This window comes from Lontra canadensis, unplaced genomic scaffold (assembly GCF_010015895.1).
Source record: "Lontra canadensis isolate GAN:19392208 unplaced genomic scaffold, GSC_riverotter_1.0 scaffold41, whole genome shotgun sequence".
In the NCBI taxonomy this organism is placed as follows: Eukaryota; Metazoa; Chordata; class Mammalia; order Carnivora; family Mustelidae; genus Lontra; species Lontra canadensis.
Window position 1 is genome coordinate 11,369,687 of NW_022631035.1, and position 22,199 is coordinate 11,391,885.

The 22,199-nt window shown below is 48.3% G+C and overlaps 1 protein-coding gene across 9 annotated transcripts in view; it reads right to left on the minus strand.

The window, feature by feature from the left end:
- The window catches only part of ARSG (arylsulfatase G), a 100,626-nt gene that overhangs the window by 55,530 nt on the left and 22,897 nt on the right, over window positions 1-22,199 (minus strand). For 6 of the 9 annotated variants that reach the window (XM_032870770.1, XM_032870769.1, XM_032870767.1 and 3 more), the window contains one exon: window positions 7,157-7,884. In XM_032870770.1, coding sequence (XP_032726661.1) covers window positions 7,157-7,374 — 218 coding nt within the window. In that variant the 5' untranslated portion in view covers window positions 7,375-7,884. Of the gene's footprint in view, window positions 1-7,156; window positions 7,885-19,961; window positions 20,047-22,199 lie in introns of those variants that run through there. The other 3 variants (XM_032870772.1, XM_032870776.1, XM_032870771.1) reach the window with 2 other exon arrangements.

Consider the following 22,199-nt stretch of genomic DNA (forward strand, 5'->3'; position numbering starts at 1 on the left):
GTTGTGGATATGAGTACAATTTTGCTCAAGGAAGGACACATGCAAGGCTCATGACACACATACAGGGGCATCTTGGTGCCTCTTAAATTGGACACCTCCCCGTTACCACAGCCCTAAGCCATGCCATCCCCGATGCTCCTACAATCTGCCCATTGCCCTCCCAGCCGCCAGTGTGGGCCATCTCGGGGAAGCTGGAGCAATCCATCTCAAATGCAGGCCAATGTCTTCAGTCCTCAAGGCCCCCACTGCCTCCAGGACCAAGTCAAACACTTGAACATGTGCATGAGACCCTTCACCAGCAGCCTTATCTGTCGGTCCAGCCTCACATTCCTTGTCCTAGCCAGGCTCCACCACTGGAATGGCTGCCCTGGGAGAGCAAGGGTTTCTTGTTTGGATGAGGGATGGCTTCCCAGCATCTAGGACAGTGCCTGCGGGAGCCTCCAGTAATCTGTGTCCAGTGAAAGGGCACCTTTCGTTTCTGGGTCTTTGCTCCTGTTTTTCCCTCTGCCTACAACACGCTTTCCTCCCCCTTCATCTGGCTTATTCCTACTCATCTTTAAGGTCTCAATAGTGAGGTCCAGTACCTCTTGGCTTCCCTCTGGAGCAACGGCCTCTCTCTTTTTGCAGCTCCACCCAAATGTCTTTAACATGCTCTGGCTCTTGGTTCAATCATTCAAAAGGCGAGAAGCCCAGCATGGACCTTTCTCATTCTTGACTGTGACCAAGGGATAAGCAATGTGCTCAATCCATCCTAGAGGATCCAAGTTCAGTTCCACCCAATCCAGGGGACTAAAGCCCCGAAGCAGAGAGAGCGGGAGATATGTGGTTTCCTCCTCATACAGCACATTTCCATTCTGCATGCTAAAGGCTACCTTTCTTGGGGCACCTGGGTGGTGCAGTCGGTCAGGCGACTGATCTTGGTTTCAGCCCAGCTCGTGATCTCAGGGTCATGGGATTGGGCCCCACATCTGGCTCTGTGCCCAGCACAGAGTCTATCTGAGACTCTCTCCCTCTGCCCCCTCTCCATACTCTCTCTCTCAGATGAATAAATAAATCTTTATAAATAAATAAATACATAAAAATAAAAGCTGCTTTTCTTAGCTTCTTCACCACCTGCTTGGAGCTTCTTAGGGCACAGTTGGTTGGAGTCTCCCAGGATTTGTCCTATGATGGGCTCTTAGCGGAGACTCCTTGCCAAATTACGTGAAAGGAGAGCGAATAATAGCGGCTGGACAGGCAGTTTTGAACTTGCGGTTGTGAAGCAGGCTGGCACCAAGGCCTCACGGGCTAGTATTTCAGTTCCTTTTCTCGAAGCTTGGGTGTTATCTAGACAATAGTATTCCTGCTGGTCTCCATCTATTAAACAGAACCACGAGGCAACCCTGCCAAACCCTCCGTGTAGGCTTCACCTTGGCCCGGCTGGTAGGTGGGCATTGCGTGATTTTATGTCCTTTGGATATACTACCCGAGGGCAAAGATATAAAGTCGCCTGTCCAGTAACGCTGAGCAAATTTCTCGAAGTTAGTGGGGAAGGTCACAGGACAAGAGGCTCTTTTCCCTCGACCCTGAGTCTGAATCACTGTAGGGGAAGGAATGGAGATAAAGCTGGAAGGGGTTTACATGTGGGGAGGGAATCTTTCTCTTATAAGTCTCACTCAGAATTTTCTTTTCACCCTAGCTCTCAGGAAGACCTCACTACCTTCCCCTGCCTTTGTGAGTGCCAGCCCAGCTCCCAGTTTCCTTGGGATTGCTGCAAAACCCTTCTGAAGGCAGCAGGTTAGCCAAGAAAACTCTGAGAGCTAACAGGAGATGCCTGTTTGCAGAAAACCAATGCTGAGAACAGAAATCACACGAGGTGTTTGGCTAAATTGACAGATCAATTCATTCCTCTCCGAGGCCCTTTCTAGAAACAGACTCAAGCCCTTGGGAGCTTCTGACCTTCCAGTGATGAATATTGATCTTTGGTTCCTAGCTAAGTCCCAGCCTGTACTCAGCAGCAGAACTGACCTGACTCAGATTAGACTGGGGGCCCAGAAGGGCTGAAGCGGGATGGAAGGAAATCAAGAGGCAAAGGTAACATACTTCCAAGTCGGTCCGCACAAGTGAATGGTTTACAGTGTTTGGTCAACCTGACTTCTGAGCCAGCCTGGGAGGATCTGGGCTTGCCTGGCTGGGCCCACTTCCCCCAAGAGACTTACAGGTCATGACCATTCAGGTGCTCAAACCCCAGTTTGGACACCCTGAGCCGCTGCTAGAACCCAGGCATCAGCCAGGAGTCACCGCTCACTACCAGAATTGCCAAGAATCGGTTACTGGTTCATCACAAGGTGAACAAGATGAAAGCCTTCTCTGGTGTGCGGGGGACAAGAACCAAGCTCCTGTCGCATTATCAAGGTTATTCACCGGGTTCTCGTAATCATTTAAATGATGCGACTATTTTCAGAGTTAACTCTCTCATAAGAGCCGGAAGAGATCCCAGTGAAATACTATTTTTCCCCTCTTTTTTAAAACGTGAGTGCTTCCTTCCGCTAGCTCCCATGGCCATGCAGGCTGTCTTGGACTCCCTTTCTCCAGTTGCTTGAAAAGTTTTGAGTTTTAGTTCATTACCAAGTCTCTGGCCTTTTCACCTGAATTCCAACATTTTGATTTTCCTTGCGTTATCTTATTGTGTCTTAAATTTTCATGTTCAACAGCACCGCTCAGCTCAGATTTGCACCGGACAGTGACAAAACGCCCAGCCCACCGGGTCAAGAGCAAAAGATACATTGTCTGCTGAACCCACTGACAGGTGTGAGGAGCCCAGTCGCCTGGAAGTGCCCAGGTGGGCTGTCGCTGAATGCTTGGGAGTCCAGAACAGCAACGCCTTCTGATAAAGAGACGTCCACTGCTTTCCGGAGACTTCATTTTTTTCACAAATGCATTGTTCATCATTATTTTTAATGGAATCCATCTGCAAAGTGGATAACCGGATCCCACATGCTGGAAAGCCACTGGAGTAGTAAAATCACTTCACTCCTGCCTGGGCTTCAGTTTCCCCTATGTGATAGCATGATGGGGACGCTCTTTGACCTGGACTACTGTACATGACTAAGGTCTATCATAACCCTCAGGACTGTGGGGGTTCTGGCCACATTTACCGCTATGTAAATGGAAGTTAGGACATCTGTAAGGAAGCAAAATTGGGGCACTAACAGCTCTGCCTTTCTTCCCCCAAGGAATCCTTTTGTTTGCAACATTGATGCCATCATGGTTATGCTGTGAATGATGCCTGCTCCATTGACAGATTTGGAAAATTGCATCTATCCTAAGTGGGGAATTAAAAAAAAAAAAAAAAGACACACTGCTGGTGTGTACTGGCAGGCAAATGTCATGGAGACACTTAAGCGTTGCCTTGGGGACTTGGTCCAGGAAGGAACAGACTCAAGCAGATCCCAAGGAGACAGCCAAGTTGGGGCAAGTGGCTTGACCTTGACTTCCTCACCTGTGAAAGAAAAGAAGCACAGGGAGGTGGCCAGAATTAACGGGGGGTGATGCCCAGAGCCGGGCAGCTCCCATGTGCTCAGCACGGGTTAGCCATTACCGCAGCTGTCACGTGTGATTCAAATACAGATGTTGGCTCCCTGTGGACGGTCCACCTAGAGAGTAACAGGGATTTGTCTCTGGAACCCACTTCTCCTTCCATCATGTATCATCTAGACCTTTCGTTATGCAGAGAAGCCAATTCACATCGACAATTCAGGTGGGTATTATTTCTAATACCAACACCAAAGTTAACCGTAACTCACATATATCCAGGTCCACCGAGAGCCAGGCTCTGTGCTAACTACCTGCATGGGTTCTGATTACTTAATTTAATCCTAACAACATCCTTTGAGGTGGGTGCTACCATGGTCCCCATTTCCAGGAGAAGAAAACAAAACTCCAAGCGATGATGGAACTTGTCCAGAGTCCTACAGATGGAAAGCAGTAGAGCCGGGATTTGAACCCGGCCACCTGACGCCAGAGCCCGACCTCTTCAGCAGGATTGTTAGTCTTCAGAGTGACACTCGTTCATCCAGTGCCTGCTACATTACAGATTATGGGAGGAGCAGGGGTAAAGATACAGGCGGCTGGCTCATTGTTCTGGGTTGACGAGCATCCCCCACCCCCAACTTCATGTCAACCCAGAACCTGTGCACATGACCTTATTTAGAAATAGGGCCTTTGCAGATGTAATCGAGTTGAGATGAGGTCATCCTGGATGAGGCTGGGCCCGAAAGCCAGTGACGGTGGCCTTACGAGAAGAAGGGGAGTTAGACACGCGCCTGTAAGGCAAAGAGCGGGGGCGGAGAACGGAGCAATGTGTCCACAAGCCCCGGAGGCCCAGGACGGCCTGCAGCTACCAGAATCGAGAAGAGGGTCATGGGACTGATTTTCCCTTGGAGCTTCCAGAAAGAACCAACCCTGCTGACACCTAGATTCAGGACTTTTAAGTCTCCTTAGCCCTGAGGGGATAAGTAGGAGCTGCTTGAAGCACACAGTGGATGGTAATTTGTCGTGGGAATCTGAGGAAACAATATTCTCAAAGGAAAGAGACAAGAAAAAAGACACTTTCTCAAGTACCCAGAGACCCTGTTTGGCAATAGGAGTTCTTGTCTGAAAGTCATGGTTCCCCATCAGCCGTGAGTAGGCAGGGGCCAAGCCGGCGATGAATCAATCCGTGGCCTCACAGGAAGCCCGCTTTCCTGTCAACAAAGCACAGAGCGAAAAGCTGCGGCGGACACAGACGTCGGGCCAGAGGGCCGGCCGCCGGGCCCGTCACAAGGCCCAGATGGAGAGGATACTTTCACAAGGGGAAGAAGAAATAGGAGAGCCCAGCACACAGTGCTTGCTTCTGGATCCCAAGGGGCAATTTCTGCTCGGGATGAGACGATGCTGGGGGGACGGTGGGAGGACAGCTCGGAAGGGGAGGGTCCAGGCCTCAGAAATCTCAGTTTCAATAATGGGCCAGATACTTCCCCACAAACCCACTCGACACCGGAAGTTGTTAAGTATTTGGCCACCCGGTTCCCTGTAAGGATCTAGTCAATGCTGTGGACTAAATCTCTTCTTGGGAAAAAAAAGAAAAGAATAGAAAATTCCAACACACAGAATTGGGGATGACATGTCAAGGGATCTTGACCTAAAGCCCATTGACCGATAAACAATGATGCATAAGTTGCCTCCTGGGCACCAGACACTGTGCTCTGTGCTAGGAGTACAAGTGGGGAAGAAGAGACATTTTTCCTCCTGAAGGCCAGAGCTAGAAGGGAGGTGTCTGATTTTCCTTGGCTACCACAGCACATGAGCATGAACGAGAGGCTTAAAAGGACAGAAATGTAATTCTCTCCCGTGTCAGGAGGCTGGAAGTCTGAAATCAAGATGTCAGGAGGGTCGATTCCTTCTGGAAGCTCAGAAAGAGAATCTGTCCCATGCCTCTCTCCTGGCTTCTCGTGGCTGCCAGCGGTCCCTAGCATTCCCAGCTCAGGGACACGTCATCATATTCCCTGCTTCTGCCTTCCCATCACCTCCTCCGGGTGTCTCTCTGTGTCCTCGCCTCTTCTTATGGGGACACTAGTCACTGGATTTACGGCCCACCCTCAATGGAAGTATCATTAAGATCCACAACTAAGGGGCACCTGGGTGGCTCAGTCGGTTAAGTGTCTGCCTTTTACTCAGTCATGATTTCAGGGTCCTGGGATTGAGCCTCATATTTGGCTCCCAGCTCAGCGGGGAGTCTGCTTCTCCTTCTCCCCATTTGTGCTCTGTCTCTGTCTCTCAAATAAATAAAATCTTTAAAAAAAAATCTTAAAAAAAAAAGAAAAAAGGAAATACATTTGCAAAGTCCCTGTTTCCAAATGAGGTCACATTCTGAGGTTCCAGATGGGCATGAATGGGGGTGGGGAGTAGCCCTCTACTTAACCCGAAACAGGTGGTCATGTAATTACACAATCACCAGGGGAGAAGCAAGGTACTAGACAGAGAACCCGGCAACATCTGAGAACGATTTCCCGGAGGATCTCGGGAGGCAGCGGGGCCCCAGGTGGTGAGTAGAACCTAACTCAGTAGAAGCAGTAGAAAGTGCACCAGGAAGATGGAATCAGCTAGCTGAGGCCCAGACACAGGGAGGCCCCAAGTGAACGGAGGGGCTGCACAGAGAAGAGTGTGGAGGAGGGGCTGGTCTTGTAAGCTGCAGTACAGGGTTGGGATTGGATCCCTAGGGCCACAAAATGCCTTTGAAGAACTGGAAGCAGAGGAGTGTTCCTCGAAAGCTCACTATGGCTGAGCTGGGGTGGATGGACCAGAGTAGGGGAGACCAGATGCGGGGACCCACCACGGAAGCTCTGGATACAAGTGGCTCCAGGATACAAGTGGCTGAGACACTGTGGCGATGGCCCCAGCAGGGTCCTAACCAGCTAGCTGATTCCCACTGAGCCAGACGGCGGAGTTAAACGCAGCGCCGGTGGGATCTGAGCTGGCGGGTCAGATCGCCGTCCGCCTAAGGTGTGTATCCAGAAGTCTGAACGCTCTGATCCGTGTCCTCTTTCTGAGCAGGAAAGGGGCTTATGAACCTCCAGACCCCCTGGGATACACAAGCCCTTCCCTTTGATGGTCCCTTGGAGTTACATGTGCCCTTCCTCGGACCAGTAAGTCCTGTCTGCTCACAGCTAAGTCCTCTTACCTTCGTGTGCCTCGCTGACTCCCTGTTCTTCAAAGGTCACTTCTCCCCTGAACCCCCAGTTGGATTCTGCAGCCTCCCTTGCAGACTCCAAAAATCCCCAATGCAGGCTCGTGTCCTCAGTACGACTTTCCTTTAACCTGTCCCCTCCCACAGACGATAAATAGCAGAGGTAAGTTGTTCACCTCTGTATTCCCAGCTCCTAACACACACACACACGCGCGCGCACGCGCACACACACAGACACAGACACACATACACACATGTACCCTGAATGTTATCAGACGGGTGAGTGCATGGATTTCTTCAAGATGCTGTACTGGCTTCAAACCAAATTAGTCAATCAATTAACTAAGTCAACACGGACCCATCAATTGTTCTTCAAGGGCACTAGGCTGACCCTTCCCGCAGAGAGTCAGGCATCCCAAGGGATGCTACCTTGCCCTCTTCAAGACTTACCTCATTCCTTCAGCAGCCATCTGATCCAGGTGGACAGTGTCCTTTGTTTCTGCCCAGTTCGCCCCCAGGTCCCCCCACCCCATGTCATCTGCCAAAATGATCACGAAATTCGGCTTCTGGCCTCTTGTGTCCCCATTGTAGGAAAAATCCACAAAGGGATACAGGCCTCCCAAGAAAGTCACCCCCACAAGCAGAACCTTTAGAAAAAGCCAGCCCATGGTGGGGTGATGGGAGGGTAATAGTTGTCTGGAGTGACCGTGGGCCACAGCTAGAGATTTTTCCGAGAGCTTTCTCCTGCTCCCGCTCAGGGCAGGGAGTTGGCAAGAAGATACCGGTGGTGGAGGTCCTGTTTGGGGTGGTCCCTAGAAGGGTGGTGGGCTTACAGAAATGAGCCCCCCACCTGGAATCCTCATTCAAGAGAGTCAGGAAACTTGCAACCCTGAATGTGGTTTGTCCCCCTGCAGCTCCGAGGGAGGGACGGGTTGTGTGTGACCGTCAGCCCTCAGTGTCAACAACGGCTCTTTGGCCACTTAGCAAAAGACCCGTCTGGACTCGGGGATGTCAGCGCCGGATCCAGAGCCGTGCGTCTGTGTTCGGGACTCCAGCTGGTGAGTGCAAGATCGATTCTCCCATCTGCAGAACACCTGGATGTTCTAGAAGCCGCAGTCAGCCTCGAGTGAGTTTCTCAGTTCCAGATGGTTGACGGCTTCATGTTTCTGCAAGGTTTCCTGAAAGAACAAAAATTGACAAGAAAACAGAGTTAAAACTGCCAGAGCAGCTGTGTTTTACTCAGTAGCTTAGGAAATAATCTCTTTTCCATGCCAACAGATGTTTTCCTTCTCACTCGAATATGTAGCTGGTTCATCAGTTTCTCCACCTGAGGCATGGTGATGATGACAGTGCCTGTGATGGACCTCCGATCACGGGGTTGGGAGCGCCATCACGGAGGAGGCCTCTGAACTCACTCACTATATGGATGGGGACACTGAGGCCCAGTGCCCTGGACGAGGCAAGGGCCAGCACCCAGCTCTGTGAAATCCCCGCTCTCCCCCACGTCCACCCTACCATGCTTCTCTGATTCCCAAGAAATCATGACCTTCTCAAACCCGTTGAAAATTCTGGAAGAAAGAGTGAGATCTGTGTGATCAAGACATGATTCTTTCTAATGGTCATGCTGTCAACTACTATTTCTCTATAAAATTCTTGACGGAAAATGATTCGAGAAAAAAAGAAACATAAAGAAAATTAATGGTATACGGGGCGCCTGGGTGGCTCAGTGGGTTAAGCCTCTGCCTTCGGCTCAGGTCATGATCTCAGGGTCCTGGGATGGAGCCCTGCATCGGGCTCTCTGCTCAGCAGGGAGCCTGCTCCCCGCCCCCTCTCTGCCTGCCTCTCTAACTACTTGTGATCTCTCTGTCAAATATATATATATATATATATATATATATTTTTTTTTTTTTTAAGAAAATTAATGGTATAATCTAGGTGGAGAGTGTACAGGTACTTAAGGTAGAACATTCGAGTTTACGGTTTGAAATGTTTCAATGTCAGAATTTCCAAAAAAAAAAAGGTTAATGGAACTTGTCCCTTTATTTCTTGATGATGTAATTTTTATTAAAATCTAAAGACATGCTCAACCAGAGCTTCTCCCACTTGGGTGTACATAGAAGTCAGCTACAGACCTTATCAAATGCAGGTTCATAGGAAAGGCTGGGGTATGTTTAACAAGCTCCCGGGTGAGACCTCGATCGCTAGCCCTTAAATCGCGCTTGGAACACCAACAGGCTTAGAAAGAAATACATCATGATTCTTGTCCAAGAAGAAAATGAATGTAAACTGGAGATGCTTAACCTACTGGAGATAATGCAACTTCAGTGACAAGACGAAAGGCATAAATCAGGTCGAATTTTGAAAAACAGGAACTGTGGGGCACCTGGGTGGTTCAGTTGGTTAAGCCACTGCCTTCGGCTCAGGTCATGATTTCAGGGTCCTGGGATCAAGCCCAGTGTTGGGGTCCCTGCTCATCAGAGAGCCTGCTTCTCCCTCTGCCTCTGCCCCTCCCCTCTGTTTGCTCTCTCTTGCACGTTCTCTCTCTTAAATAAATAAATAAAATCTTTTTTAAAGAAAGAAAGAAAAACAGGAATTGAAGGTTATGTTTTCAGCTGCAGATTGCAAATGGGGACCATAGAATAAAACCATATCACCCCAACTTCACTTGAAAGCCCTAAATTTACAAGGTTCGTAAGGAGGCACAGGCTTGAAATTCTAGACCGAGTAAAAAAGCTGTTGGGACACCCAAGCCATTGAGAGGATTAGAGGAGAACCAGTACATAAAGATGCTACTGGGGCTGGCATTACGATAGACGTGATGTGCAGTTCTGTATCCCCTCCCTTGAGGAAGCCAACCCAACTGCCAGTCCAAGCGGATGGGGGTGGTTGGAGGTATGTAAATTCTGCAAGACCCAGATAAACTCAAAAGGATGGGCAGATACATACTTAATCAAAATAAAAGGGAGTTCAAGTAAACAGTCATGGTCATCTGGAGGCCAATGAATCAATTGTTCAGAAATGCAAATTCTTCTCTTTTCCAAGAGGAGAGTTATTCTTTCAAACTCAATTAGATTCAACCAGTATTTGTTGATCTTGAGGCCCCAAAGACTTCTCCCTTTCTAGAAGAAGAAAGAGCCCTTGCACAAGGAGGGCGCCCAACAAACACTTGTTGACCTGCTGGTTGATTCCCAGCCTCATTCTACTGGCTTCTGACCATTAGCAACAATCATAGGAGGCTTTTCTTCTTAAAGCTACTTAGTTTGGAACTCTAGAGTGGCCTCATTCTTGGTCAGTAATCCATTTTGGAATGACCTGACACGAAGGACTCCAGGGGAAAAAAAATTCACTTAAGAAAAAAGCTGAAATTAAGGTGGGAACATAAATAAACAGATTGTTTTTCTTAACAGTTCCATGATAAAACATTCCTTTGAGGATTTTCAAAGAGAATCATTAATACTTAAAAATTTCACCAAATGGAAATAAGCTAATTTAGCCAGGACGCCATTGCATTATCCTTCATGCCCATACCTCCAGGGAGATATTTAATCTTTTCCCATTTATTTTTTTAAACTACAGTGAAAAGGCAAGCCAGACATTCAAAGAATGGACCCACAGCCATGGACTTTGATTGAGCTCCAAACTGACGTTATAGAAAACAAGATGCCGGTTCCTCAAAAAATTAAAAATGACCATATGATCCAGCAATCGCACTTCTGGGTATCTATCCAGAGAAACGAGATCAGTATCATGAGATATTGGCATCCTGTGTTGACTGCATTATTCACAATCGCCAAGATATGGGAACAACGTCAGCGTCCTCGAACGAACAAAGAAAGAAAATGTGCGGCATGTAGAATCTATACACAATGGAATAGTATTCAGCCTTGAAAAAGGAGGATCGTGGAAAAGAAAGTTTTTCCATTTGCAAAAACCTTGATAAACCTGGAAGACATTACAGTGAGTGCAGTAAGCTGGGCACAGGAAGACAAATACGGTATCATCTCACTTACACGTGAAATCTAAAAAAGTCCAACACGTAGAAGCAAAGAGGAGAATGATAGGTGTTAAATGTCCCCACCACAAAAAATGTAAAACACGTGCAACTGCACGAGGTGATGGGCGTGCTCATGAGACTGTGGACATCATTTCATATTGTTTATGTAATCAAAGCATCACATCATACGCAGTAAACACATACGCGTTTTATTTGTCGATCACACCTCAGTGAAGCTTGGGGGAGGTTTTTAAAAGACGCAGCCTGAGACTTTTTGCCCAGGGCTTCACCTGAGGTTGTCTTCCCAATTTTCTTTATGCACCACCCTGCCCCTCTCAGAAGGGAGAGTGGGAAGAGGCAGGGAGCATTGTCTGTAGTCTAAGGAAGAAAAGGGGAGTCTTTGGGAAATAGAGCGTCCCCTTCTCCAACCACTGGGCTGGAAGGAACGTGACCACCTGACACAACAATCCCCCAAGGAAGACCCACGTGCTCCATCCAAGCAGAACAAACTGGGATAGATCCCTGCTGAGCGCAAGTATGAGCCACCCCCCACGCCTCGATGCTCCCCGGGCAGCCCGAGAGTGAACTTGAGTTGTTCATCCGCTCAGCAATGATCCGTCTTCTTCTCTACGAACCCCACTGGAAAGCAAGTGTTCTGGATCTGCTAAATTTTGGTCTCTCTTTCGGTTCTGGGTTCGCGTCTGGGGGAAGGTGCTCTTGAGTGGTGGAAGGACTGGCAGGCAGTGGTTGGCCAGAAGGACCGGGGACGGAATGGCATGAGTCAACCGAAGACGCGCTATGGTGTCTGAATCCCAGGCCTGGGAGTCCATCACCTGACCTGGCTCCCCGAGGACCTCCCTGCGGCCAAGCGGCCTGCTAGAGGGCCTTGAAAACAGCTGAAATAACAAGAAGGTTGGGCAGAACTTCTGGCAGAGGGCTCTGTTGGTTTTCCAGAGACAAAGCTTCTGATGAGCCAAGGCCAAAAAAGACAGAGGCGCAGGGGGAGCGTGATCTCCGGCGGCCGAGCTCTGTTCCTTTACCTGCCAAGTCATAGCATGGTCATGCGCCGGCGGGGACCAGGAGTCACAGGGGGATGGCCGGAGGGGGAGGGGGTGGAGCCTGGGGTCCCGGCTGCCCACGTGCAGTATGCACCCATCACGCCCCCTCCACACCCTCCCACCCCCGTGCCTTGTCCAGCAAACGCAGACTAAATGACAGGCCTCAGTCTAGACACTGTGCGTACAGCAGGGAAAGAAACACAAAATCCTGCCCTCAAGGTGCTTCTTTCTCATGGTGTGGGGGTTGGTGGTTGGGGGGAGCGCGGGGGAAGAAATGAAATGAGCCAAACATCAGTGCTAGGGAGAAAAAAAATCAAGGGGAAGCAGCTCATGGGGTGCAAAGTGAAGGAGTTCCAGGGACAGCCTTGTGGAGAAGGTGATCCTTTCCAGAAGGTTCTGTAGGAGGTAAGAGAGGAAGCAGTGCAGCTATGGGAAGTTGTGCGCCAGAGAGGAATGCCAGGGAGGCCAGCGGGGCAAAGGGCTGTCGCTGTGAGGGCAGCAAACAGCGGAGGGAGGAAGCCTGAGTTCCGACCTACACGTCCCAGAATTTGGCCCCTGCCCTGCCGGGAAAACGGGGTGGAAAGGAAGGTGAGAATCAGGGGTTAGTTGCACCTGTCCAGGAGAGCCCAGGTGAGAGACAGTGCCTGGGAGAGGCAAACCCAGTGCCCAGGGCACAAAAATCTAAGGTGATGGCACTCCTTCTCAGTGCCTACCTGTGCTCACGTGACTCTAACAGTGAGCACCTCCTGGAATTTTGCCTCGCCCTCATCCAGGTGCAAGCGGTGAGGAACAGACGGTCTGGGGAACCAGACGAACAGTTATTCAGGGTTATTTAATGTCTGTGTGTAATCAAGATCCTCGTGGGAAAAAACAGACAAACATCTTCGTGGTCCCTTTCTTTGTCCTGAGGTCCTCCCTAACATGCCAGTTCGGGGGGGGCCCAGCTCGGAAAGATTGCTTTCTTTAGAGTATATTTGGGGGGTCTGTCTTAACTCAACAGAAGAGGTAAAGGTGATTTTTTTTTCTGTTTCTTTTTCTTTCAGTTTTATTGACATGTAATTGACATACAGCACTGTCTAAGCTTAAGGTGTACAACATGATGATGTGATTTATATATACTGTGAAATGATCACTAAAATAAGTTTAGTTAACAGCCACCGCATTCTGGGGCTCCTGGGTGGCTCAGTCGGTGAAACGTCTGCCTTTGGCTCAGGTCACGATCCCAGGGTCCTGGGATCGAGTCCTGGGTCAGGTTCCCTGCTCAACAGGGAGCCTGCTTCTTCCTCTCTCTACTCCCTTCTCATGTTTTCTCTTGTTATCTCTCTCAAATAAATAAATAAAATCTTTTTTTTTAAATCCATCACATCACAAGGGAGAGAAATGGTTTTTTCTTCATGGTGAGAACTTTTAGGATCTACTGTCCTAGCAACTTTCAAGTAGACCAAAAAGCAGTGTTAACTATAGTCATCACGTGATACCTTATGTCCCCAACAATTATTTATCTTATAATGGGAACAAGCCAGACCCTATTGTTGGGAATATTCTTTCTGTGAACCCAACAATTCCAGGAAGCTTGTCCACATGTGGGGCATATGACATCCTGCATAGCGTTAGCTCAAACCACCTGTTGGAACCGTCACAGCAGGAAGCTATGTGGCAGGAGCCAATTTGGGAGAGCAGAGGTAGCATCAGGCCATGCCTCTGTGAGTTCAGCAGCCCTGGAGAAATTATATCTGGGTCCTCGAACGCATGTCAGAAGAAGAGAGAAAGTAGATGGGCCTCCGAATGACACCCTTTCTCTAAAATTCTATCCTCCCCTTGAGAAGAAATGTCACAAGAAATGTGACCAGGCACCACGGACTCAAGGTCAATCACCTGAAATCCACTCCCTGCTTGCTGAATTTTGAAGGACTTTTTACAAAGCAGTATTTACCTCTCATTTACAATAAGTAAATTCTACAGAAGTTGTCAAACATACAAAAGTTGAGAAACTCATGCATCCGGACCCAGCATCTTGACTCAACAGCTATCAGCACGTGGCCAGCCCATTTTCATCTGTCCCCACTTCTACTTGTCTGCTTCTCGTCCTCCACATACCCTGGATTATTTCTGAAACAAACCTCAGGTATCATGTAATTTCATCCAACATTGTTTCTATATGTTTCTCTAAAAGATAAGAGTTCTTTCAGAATATAACTACAGGGGCGCCTGGGTGGCTCAGTGGGTTAAGCCGCTGCCTTCGGCTCAGGTCATGATCTCAGGGTCCTGGGATCGAGTCCCGCATCGGGCTCTCTGCTCAGCAGGGAGCCTGCTTCCCTCTCTCTCTCTCTCTCTATCTGCCTCTCCGTCTACTTGTGATCTCTGTCAAATAAATAAATAAAATCTTTAAAAAAAAAAAGAATATAACTACAACCCTATTCATAGCCACTTTTCAAAATTAACAACGTGTTAGTATTCTCAACACTCCAACCAGGGTTTAAGTCAGCATTTATACTCTGCTGTCTTGCCAATGTTTTATTTTATTTTTTTTAATTGTAAATGCTTTTACAATTTTTTTTTACTCTAATCTAGATCTGCACAAAGCCCACCACAAATTACATTTGGTTCATGTGTCTCTTCTCTTTTCATTTATAATTTCCTCCTCTCTCTTCCCTGCAATATATTTGTAAATAAATTCAGCTGTTTGTCCTGTGAAATTTCTCAATTTTGGACCTGACTGTAGACCATGGTGGGATTTAAAATGTCCCCAGAGCCCCCATTTCCGTGTTCACTGACTTGTAGATCTAACGGTGAGACCTGATTCAGGTCTGAATTTTTCTGGCAGGCCCACCTCCTCCCTCTTATCTTTCTCCCTGTCAGGGTAAGATTGATTCGTGGTTCATGTGTCAAACTTTCATTATTCCCTCTGTCAGTTTTGCATGAGAATTGGAAACTTTCTACTAAACGCCACGTGCCATCTTTTCTATTTTTGCAGATGTATCCTTGCCCAGGTTTTATTCTACCTCTGTAATGCAATGCACGAGATTCTGCGGGGAGTGGAATATTCATGTCCTCCCAAAATTTGTATGTTGAAGGCCTCATTCCCCGTGTGATGGTACTGAGCTGGGGCCTTTGGGAGGGGATTGGGGTTGGATGAGGTCATGAGGGTAGGACCCTCATGATGGGACTGGTTCCCTTTTAAGAAGAGATCGGAGAGGGGTGCCTGGGTGGCTCAGTCATTAAGCATCAGATGCCTTTGGCTCAGGTCATGATCCCAGGGTCCTGGGATTGAGCCCCATGTTGGGCTCCCTGCTCAGTGGGGAGCCTGCTTCTCCCTCTCCCTCTGCTGCTCCCCATGCCCGTGCTCACTCTCTCTCTCTCTCTCTCTGTCGAATAAATAAATAAAATCTTAAAAAAAAGAGAGAGAGAGAGAGAGAGAGAGACCAGAGAGCTGGGTCTTTCTCTCTGGCAGGTGAAGACACACCAAGGTGACCTTCATCAAGTCAGAAGAGAGCCCCCGCCAGGTACCGAATCAGCCGGCACCTTGCTCTAAAACTTCCCAGCCTCCAGAACTGTGACAAATACCGTTCTGTTGTGTGAGCCCCCCAGTCTGTGGTGTTTTGTGATGGCAGCCCAAGCCCACTAACACAGATTCTAGCTGGGCTCTAACCCAGAACCTCCGAGGCTGAGGTCAAGGCATAGGAAGTAGGGGAAAAGACCAAAACCTGGTGGAGGGTGGGGCGGGGCGGGGGCGGGGGGGGGGCCTCATGTTCAGTGCTATGAAGTACTTGGCATATGTGCCTTTTGGGAAATTGATTTGGGGGAGTGTGGTGACCCGTTTCCAGAAGAATGTGTGCCCAGGATTTGGCACCGTTGTTTCCTAGCTATGTGATCTTGGATAAGCACGAAAAATAAAAAAATAAAATTAAAAAATCGCTGTGCCTCAGTTTACCCATTTACCTGAAAAACGGAGCCACGGTAAACTTCCTCCCCGGCACCAAACACAATGCGCGGGTGAAATAATGGAGCTTGAGTATCCGCTGTCAGTAAGTGCTCAGAAACATTGTATTTCATGCCCCTGTTGTGTTGAGGATAAAGAGAGAGCAACTACGAGAACAAGAACGCTTTGAAAAAAGTACGATACAGGCCCAGAGGCTTCCTAAAATTAATATGAAGCACAACTATTCTGAGTGTCGATGGTGAGATCTGGGCTCCGTGTAGCTACTGGCTGTCTTGGTCGGTATCTCCATTTGCCAGCGTGCTCTGCTGGTCAATTCCGGAGCCACAAACGCCATGGTCACAAACCAGCGAAAGGGAAAGTTAAGAGTCCTCCTGGTTTGTGTTTTCAAAGCTCCCAACTACAGTTCCTTGTCACACGGTGCCATGGTGGTCTGTGCCATTCTGGCTAAACCTGAGCTAGGACCCTGTGCCTGGGCAGACGCTGGTGAGAGTTGACACGGTTTCTGGAGTACACGGCCTACCGGCAAATCTGGTTTTAGACAGTTTTAACAGTATGAGGTTAAGCTGAGATGCGGAGAAGGTGTGAAGGAAATCTCCCCTTGGATGCCAGTTGAAAGTGGGAATTACATGTTAATATCAGAAACATCTGAAAAATGATTTGCTGGTGACCCTGGGCTAGGTGCTCCAGCCAGAAAGGTCACAAGTCTTGGCTGTAAGGTGCATCAGGATAAGAATGTGTGTGTGTTTTATGCACTGCACAATCCTGGTACCTAGCCCAGAGGGAGTCCAATCAATATTTGCTGAATGAAGGCATCTAACACGAACAACTAGGGCCAAGCCTGCTCCGTCCCCCCTAGAGAAAGCTCAGCTCTGTCTCATTGCTTCCCTAACCTCAGATGGGCTTTATGAGTTCCCCTTCCTCTGAGGTCCTCCCTCGTAGAAGTGTACTTAGGGAAATGTCGCTTTAGGTAATAATCAACACGAGTGTCCTGTCTTCTGAACCAGAGAGTCAACACTTGGAGAGGAGGGACCACGTTCTCTGGGGTGTGGTTTTGTGGTCTGGGAAACAACTGCACTCATCAGGGCTGCGATGAGCAGAGACTGCCCAGATGGCAGAGTGATGGCTGTGGGAAGGAAGGACGGATGCTCTGTGTCCCCAGTCCTACTGTGGACCCCTACCAAGCATCTGGGCTCCCCTATGGAGGCCAGAGCCCTCCATCAACCATGACTGTGACAGGACAGAGGCCCTCCAGGCCTCCCATCATAGAGCAGCCGGGAGCAGCCTCCTAGCTTCCTCAAACCATCCCCTTAGCCATATGGAAATGAGCGGATACATGGCTCCTAAAGGGTTAAAATCGAAGCTTAACACTGTGTATTGTTCCAAGGAGCAGCAGGACAGGCTGTGCGTGTTTAGACAAGAAGGGGGGGGAGCCAGCATCTCCCTTTAGGCAAGAAACCTAGCAGGAAAGCAGGTTTTTATTCCTTGGCCTTGAGCAACATGATGGGTGTGGCAAGTTCAACAATTCTCCAAAGAAAGCCTGATATAATCGGGGCAAAACCCAGTGGTCCCACACTCTTTCCAACCTGGCCAATTAGATATCGTGACCGCAACTGTGGCTTAAACATTTAACACGGCATGTTATTTATTCCTAAAAGCAATGTGATGAAAATCACTTTGTTCTGACAATCCTGATTCGTGTGTTGCTGTTAGTACGTTCACAATAGGCTTGAGATCATTTTTAGAGACTTTCTCGAGGCAGCATTCTCTTTCTTCTCTCTTTTAGTAGAAAGAGGATCACAAAACTATCGGACGTGTGGGGACACCTGGGTGGCTCCGTCCGTTAAGGGGCTGCCTTTGACTCAGGTCGTGATCCCAGGGACCTGCTCAGTGGGGAGTCTGCTTCTCCCTCCCCCTGCTGTTGGGCTCTTTCTCTCTCCCTCTCAAATAAATAAATAAAATCCTTAAAAAAAAAAAAAAAGACCAATATGTCTAAGAACAAATATCAGTGTTAAAATCTAGTAAAAGTTACTTCAGAGTGAATGAGATGTACCCAGTGACATCAGGCATGATAGAGGTCAGATCATCAGAGGCCATGGGTGGGGAGGTGACCTTCCTGTCTGCAAACCCAGCACCATCTGCTGTTCACCCCTCTCCCTCCCCCTTGCCAGTCCTTGTAAGGTTTTTCCAGGTTCTAGGCCTCTCTAGTCTCCATCCTCAACCCCCAGCCAAGAATTAGAGAAACTCACATCACTAAGCTGCTAAGCCCCTTACACACTTTAACCCAGTTAACCTAGCAAGACAGCACTAAGCACCCGCCCCCCACCCAGGACAACCCTGTGCAGCATTATTATCCCCCTTTCACAGATGAGCAGCACTGTGTAGAAAGAAGTTCAGCGATTTACCCAGCTAAGTGACACAGTTAGGTGAGAGCAGGGCTGGGATTCAAGGTCAGGCTCCAGGGTCCACACCCACGTGCATCTTACACTGTAGCTCTCAGTTATACAGACCCTACCTTCCCTCACATGGCCCATGGTGGTGACTCCAGGTTTGTTTTCTCGCCCGGGGAGAACTGATCCAAGAGGGTAGGGACCACGGCCTTCTTGTCCTCCTTTTAATATAGACCGTCCCCAGTGGCCTGCCCATGTTTGTGCTGGGGTATCCTCTAAAAGAATGTGGAAGAACAATAAACCCTCCCCATATCAGTCAGCATAGACCGCCATAACAAAACACCTTAGACTGGGTGACTTAAACAACAGAAATTCATTTTCTTACAGTCTGGTGGCTGGAAGTCTGGGATGGAGAGCCCAGCACAGTCTGGGGGAGGGCTCTGTCCCTGGCTTGCAGACAGCTGCCTTCTGATTGGCCCCCAAGGCTCTCTTATTCTTCTTTAAAGGGCACTCATCCCATCATGGGGGCCCCACTTCATGACCTCATCTAACCTAATCACCTCCCAAAGGCCCATCTCCAAATCCTATCACACTGGAGGTCAGGGCTTCAACATATGAATGGGGGGGGGGGCAAACATTCAGCAAAAATGCAAACATGCAGTTTTAACAGTTATAAATTATGTTCAATGCTTCATCACAGCTTCAAAAGATATTGTTTCAATTGTATCCATAAATGATCTTTATAGTAAAATGATTTTACACCAATCTTTCAAATGTATCCAGTGTAAGATAAACATCAGAGTAATATAAAAACCATCATCATTCACTTAAAAATTACATGGGAACATCATTCATTAGGTCCGGAATTGTCTATCATTTCTTTTCTCTCTTTTTCAAAACGGTATTTCCATTCTGTCTCAATACGATGTGCTTATATATTCAAAAGTACTTAATGACCCTATTTCTGTGAACACAGATTTTGTGTACAAATTGAAATTTACACCTTTGTGTGTACATGGAAATTGTTACTTACACTTCAAGGTTAAAGAAAATCCCTTCCCAGTTGAATTATTATCACAATTAGTACTATAAGGGATCATTTGTCAACGAACAACATATATGGTATATTTGGACAAGCTCTTACTACTGCAAAAGCATCTTTACAAGATGGATGGGGGATGGGACATATTGACTTGAAGAAAGAGGCTTCCCTGGCACCGTATTTCAGTATTAGCCCCAGAGACGGTTTCAGCTGGAACAGAGCCCCCTAGTGAGATCCTGGCTCTGGTTACGAGGGAGAAGCCACTTGTGCGAGACTAACCCAGCACCAGGCCTGTCCCACAGTGGGTCCTCGGACAAATCAGCTTTCGGACAGAGCTCATGTTCCAGAAAACGACTGCCCTAAAATTATCTGTGTCTCAGGCCCCTTGGCAAATCTGCAAATCACCCCAGGAGCACAAGTGCCCATCTGAAGGGTCCTGTCTTCCTTCAAACTGTTAAATGTGGGGATTGGGGGATGCTCCACCACCCACGAGATAAACCCCACGGATCTACCCGGAATTCTTACGAGAACGCCTGTGGGCTTCTCTGCTGTCGGGAGATGCAGATATTGAGTTTTAAAGCAAGAATTTGCTTTGATCAAATACACATGGGTCCTGTTTCCAACCACCACCCCCGGCCCCCCGCAACACACTCATCTCCTGGCACAGGCCCTCAGGTAAGATAGTGGGTGGTGGTGCAGAATCAGGAGAAGGAAGAGTAAATGAGTGGGAGAGCAACACCTCCCAAAGGAGTCCCCTCCAGTGCTCCTCCTCTTCGAGGCTGCTCTGAAGACCCAGCCCCAAGCTCCAGACAAGATTCCTTTCAATCTACTTACCCAAGTTTAAGTTCTCACGGGCTGGTAAATGCAGTGAGCTTATTTGCAAGCCAGGGTCATATCTGCCTAGCAACCCAACATGAAGACTAGAAGGGCTATAAACGTAGACAGAGAACAGGCTGGCCAACTTTGCACAAAGGAATCTGTTCTCATGCAAATGACCCAAAGCAAGATGGCTAGAGAGAGCAAGCAGAGGGGAGAGCCTCAGGAGCCAATTTATTTCCCCAGAAGATGTTGACGGACTTTTTAAGGGCATCATCACAGCCTTGCCCACTGTAGATGAAAGACCCCTGGGGTTCTGCTGCCACTGGGGTTACAGCAGACACAACAGAAGAGGCTAAACGAGGAGCTGAACCCTGAACTTAATATCCTGATTTTTCTGGTTCTGTACTCCAGACTCCAAGGGTTCTTTTGTTTGTATTTAGAACTAAACAGAGTTAGTTTTGTTTGGGGGGGTTTTGATTAGCATGGTAATGCAGTGCTTTCCCTCTCTTTGCTTTCCCCGGAGGAGTGAAAAAAACAGGGGTTTTCACGCTTGGTCTCACTAGGAAAGGGACCAAGGTGAAGCCAGCCTCTAACCAGGGTGAGCAAAAGTCACTTGCTTGTGGCTGGCAAGACTAGGCCGAGATTGGGTTTCCAACCCCACCCCCCCTTCCCCAAATGCAGGTGGCAAATGTCATCTCTGTATGAGCTTTAGTTACAAAAAAAGGGCCAGGTGTGTTTATAAATGTTCTGAAGCCTTGGGTAAAGCCCTGCAGTGCTCTGTGCCTCGACTTTTCTCATCTGTAAAATGGGGATAGTGCTGACTGCAGAATGTTACTGATGGGGTGAATGTTAGCTCACATGTATGGCATTTAATAGTATTGGGAACAAAGCAAACATGCAAAAAATTAATAGGTCTAATAATATTAATAAAATAATAGCAATTTAGTATGACTATCATCATCACAGTTATGCCTCCCCAACAGCCAGTGCTTTTCACTCTGGTCAGATACTCAGATGTGACTTTCTCAATCATTCGTTCATACCTAGAGCTTTTGGCATGATTTGCCTAATGTTTAAAATCAAGAAGCCCAAGCACCAGGAACTTCCAGGACTTGATCAGAATCACTCAGTTATAAATACTGGGCTACACCCATAGGTTCCCAAGACCCAAAACAGTAGATACTATGACGATTCCATAGTGAGCACAGTGGCAGGTCCTAAATGCACTGTCAGATCCTAAATCTCAAAGATTACACTTACAGTCAGTCCTGTTTTAGCACTGTTTTCATCTCAGGGATTCAAATCTTTTTTTTTTTTTTTTTTTTTTTTTTTAAAAAAAATCATGTGTGGATTCTTGGAAGAACAACCCGAAAAAAAGGGTCCCTGGAGGGGCGGGGTGCTTGGAGTCAGTAATCGGTATGATAAGCCATAAATAATAATAATAAGAGCTAATGGGCACCAAGGGTTCATCACAGGCAGTCACTTTGATCCACACTTTACAGGCATCCTAAATTAATTCTGGAAATACGATTATTGACCCCATTTTACGGATGTGGAAATCGACCCTCCAAAAAGTTACGTTACTTCCACAAGGTTGCAAAGCTGATCAGTTGCCCCCTGGCCCGTAACAGAGCACCTGACACGAACACACCTGCTCCCCGCCCGACCCACGCCAGAGCTTGCAACAGCACACAACGGCACTTAACGCAGTAGACCCTATCGCCAAGTCGTGAGAGAAAGCAGGCGGCGATTGCAAAGGGATTTTTATTAAAACTCAAACTGCCAACTCTTCCCGGCGGCGCCGCCGCATGCGCGCGCTCCCAAAGTAGGCTCATGAGTTTCTGACATCAGAACCACTTCCTCGAACCACCCCCCCTCCCCCCGCCATGGAGGGAGCAATCCGTATCCAAGTCGACGGGGAAATTCAGAGAATAAGGTCTTTGCTTCCGAGCAGGTCTCAAATTGGCCCTGGGTAGGTGAGGTGGAGACCAGGAAACCAAGTCTGCGCCCCCGCGGGCTCCGAAATGCGGGATACGACACACTGCTTTGTCCCCCATGATAAGCTCATAACTGGTTTCCCGGGCTTGATCCGCTGAGTTCACAGTGACCTTGGGGTCGGGGACTTCGGGATGAGGGGCACGTACTCCCTAAACGTCCGGGTGCCTCCCCTCCTGGGGGCTGTCCGCGGATTAGGCAGCCATGCACCTGTGTGCACGTCGCCAAACGCCAGCAAGGGAGGATGCGCGCGCGCCC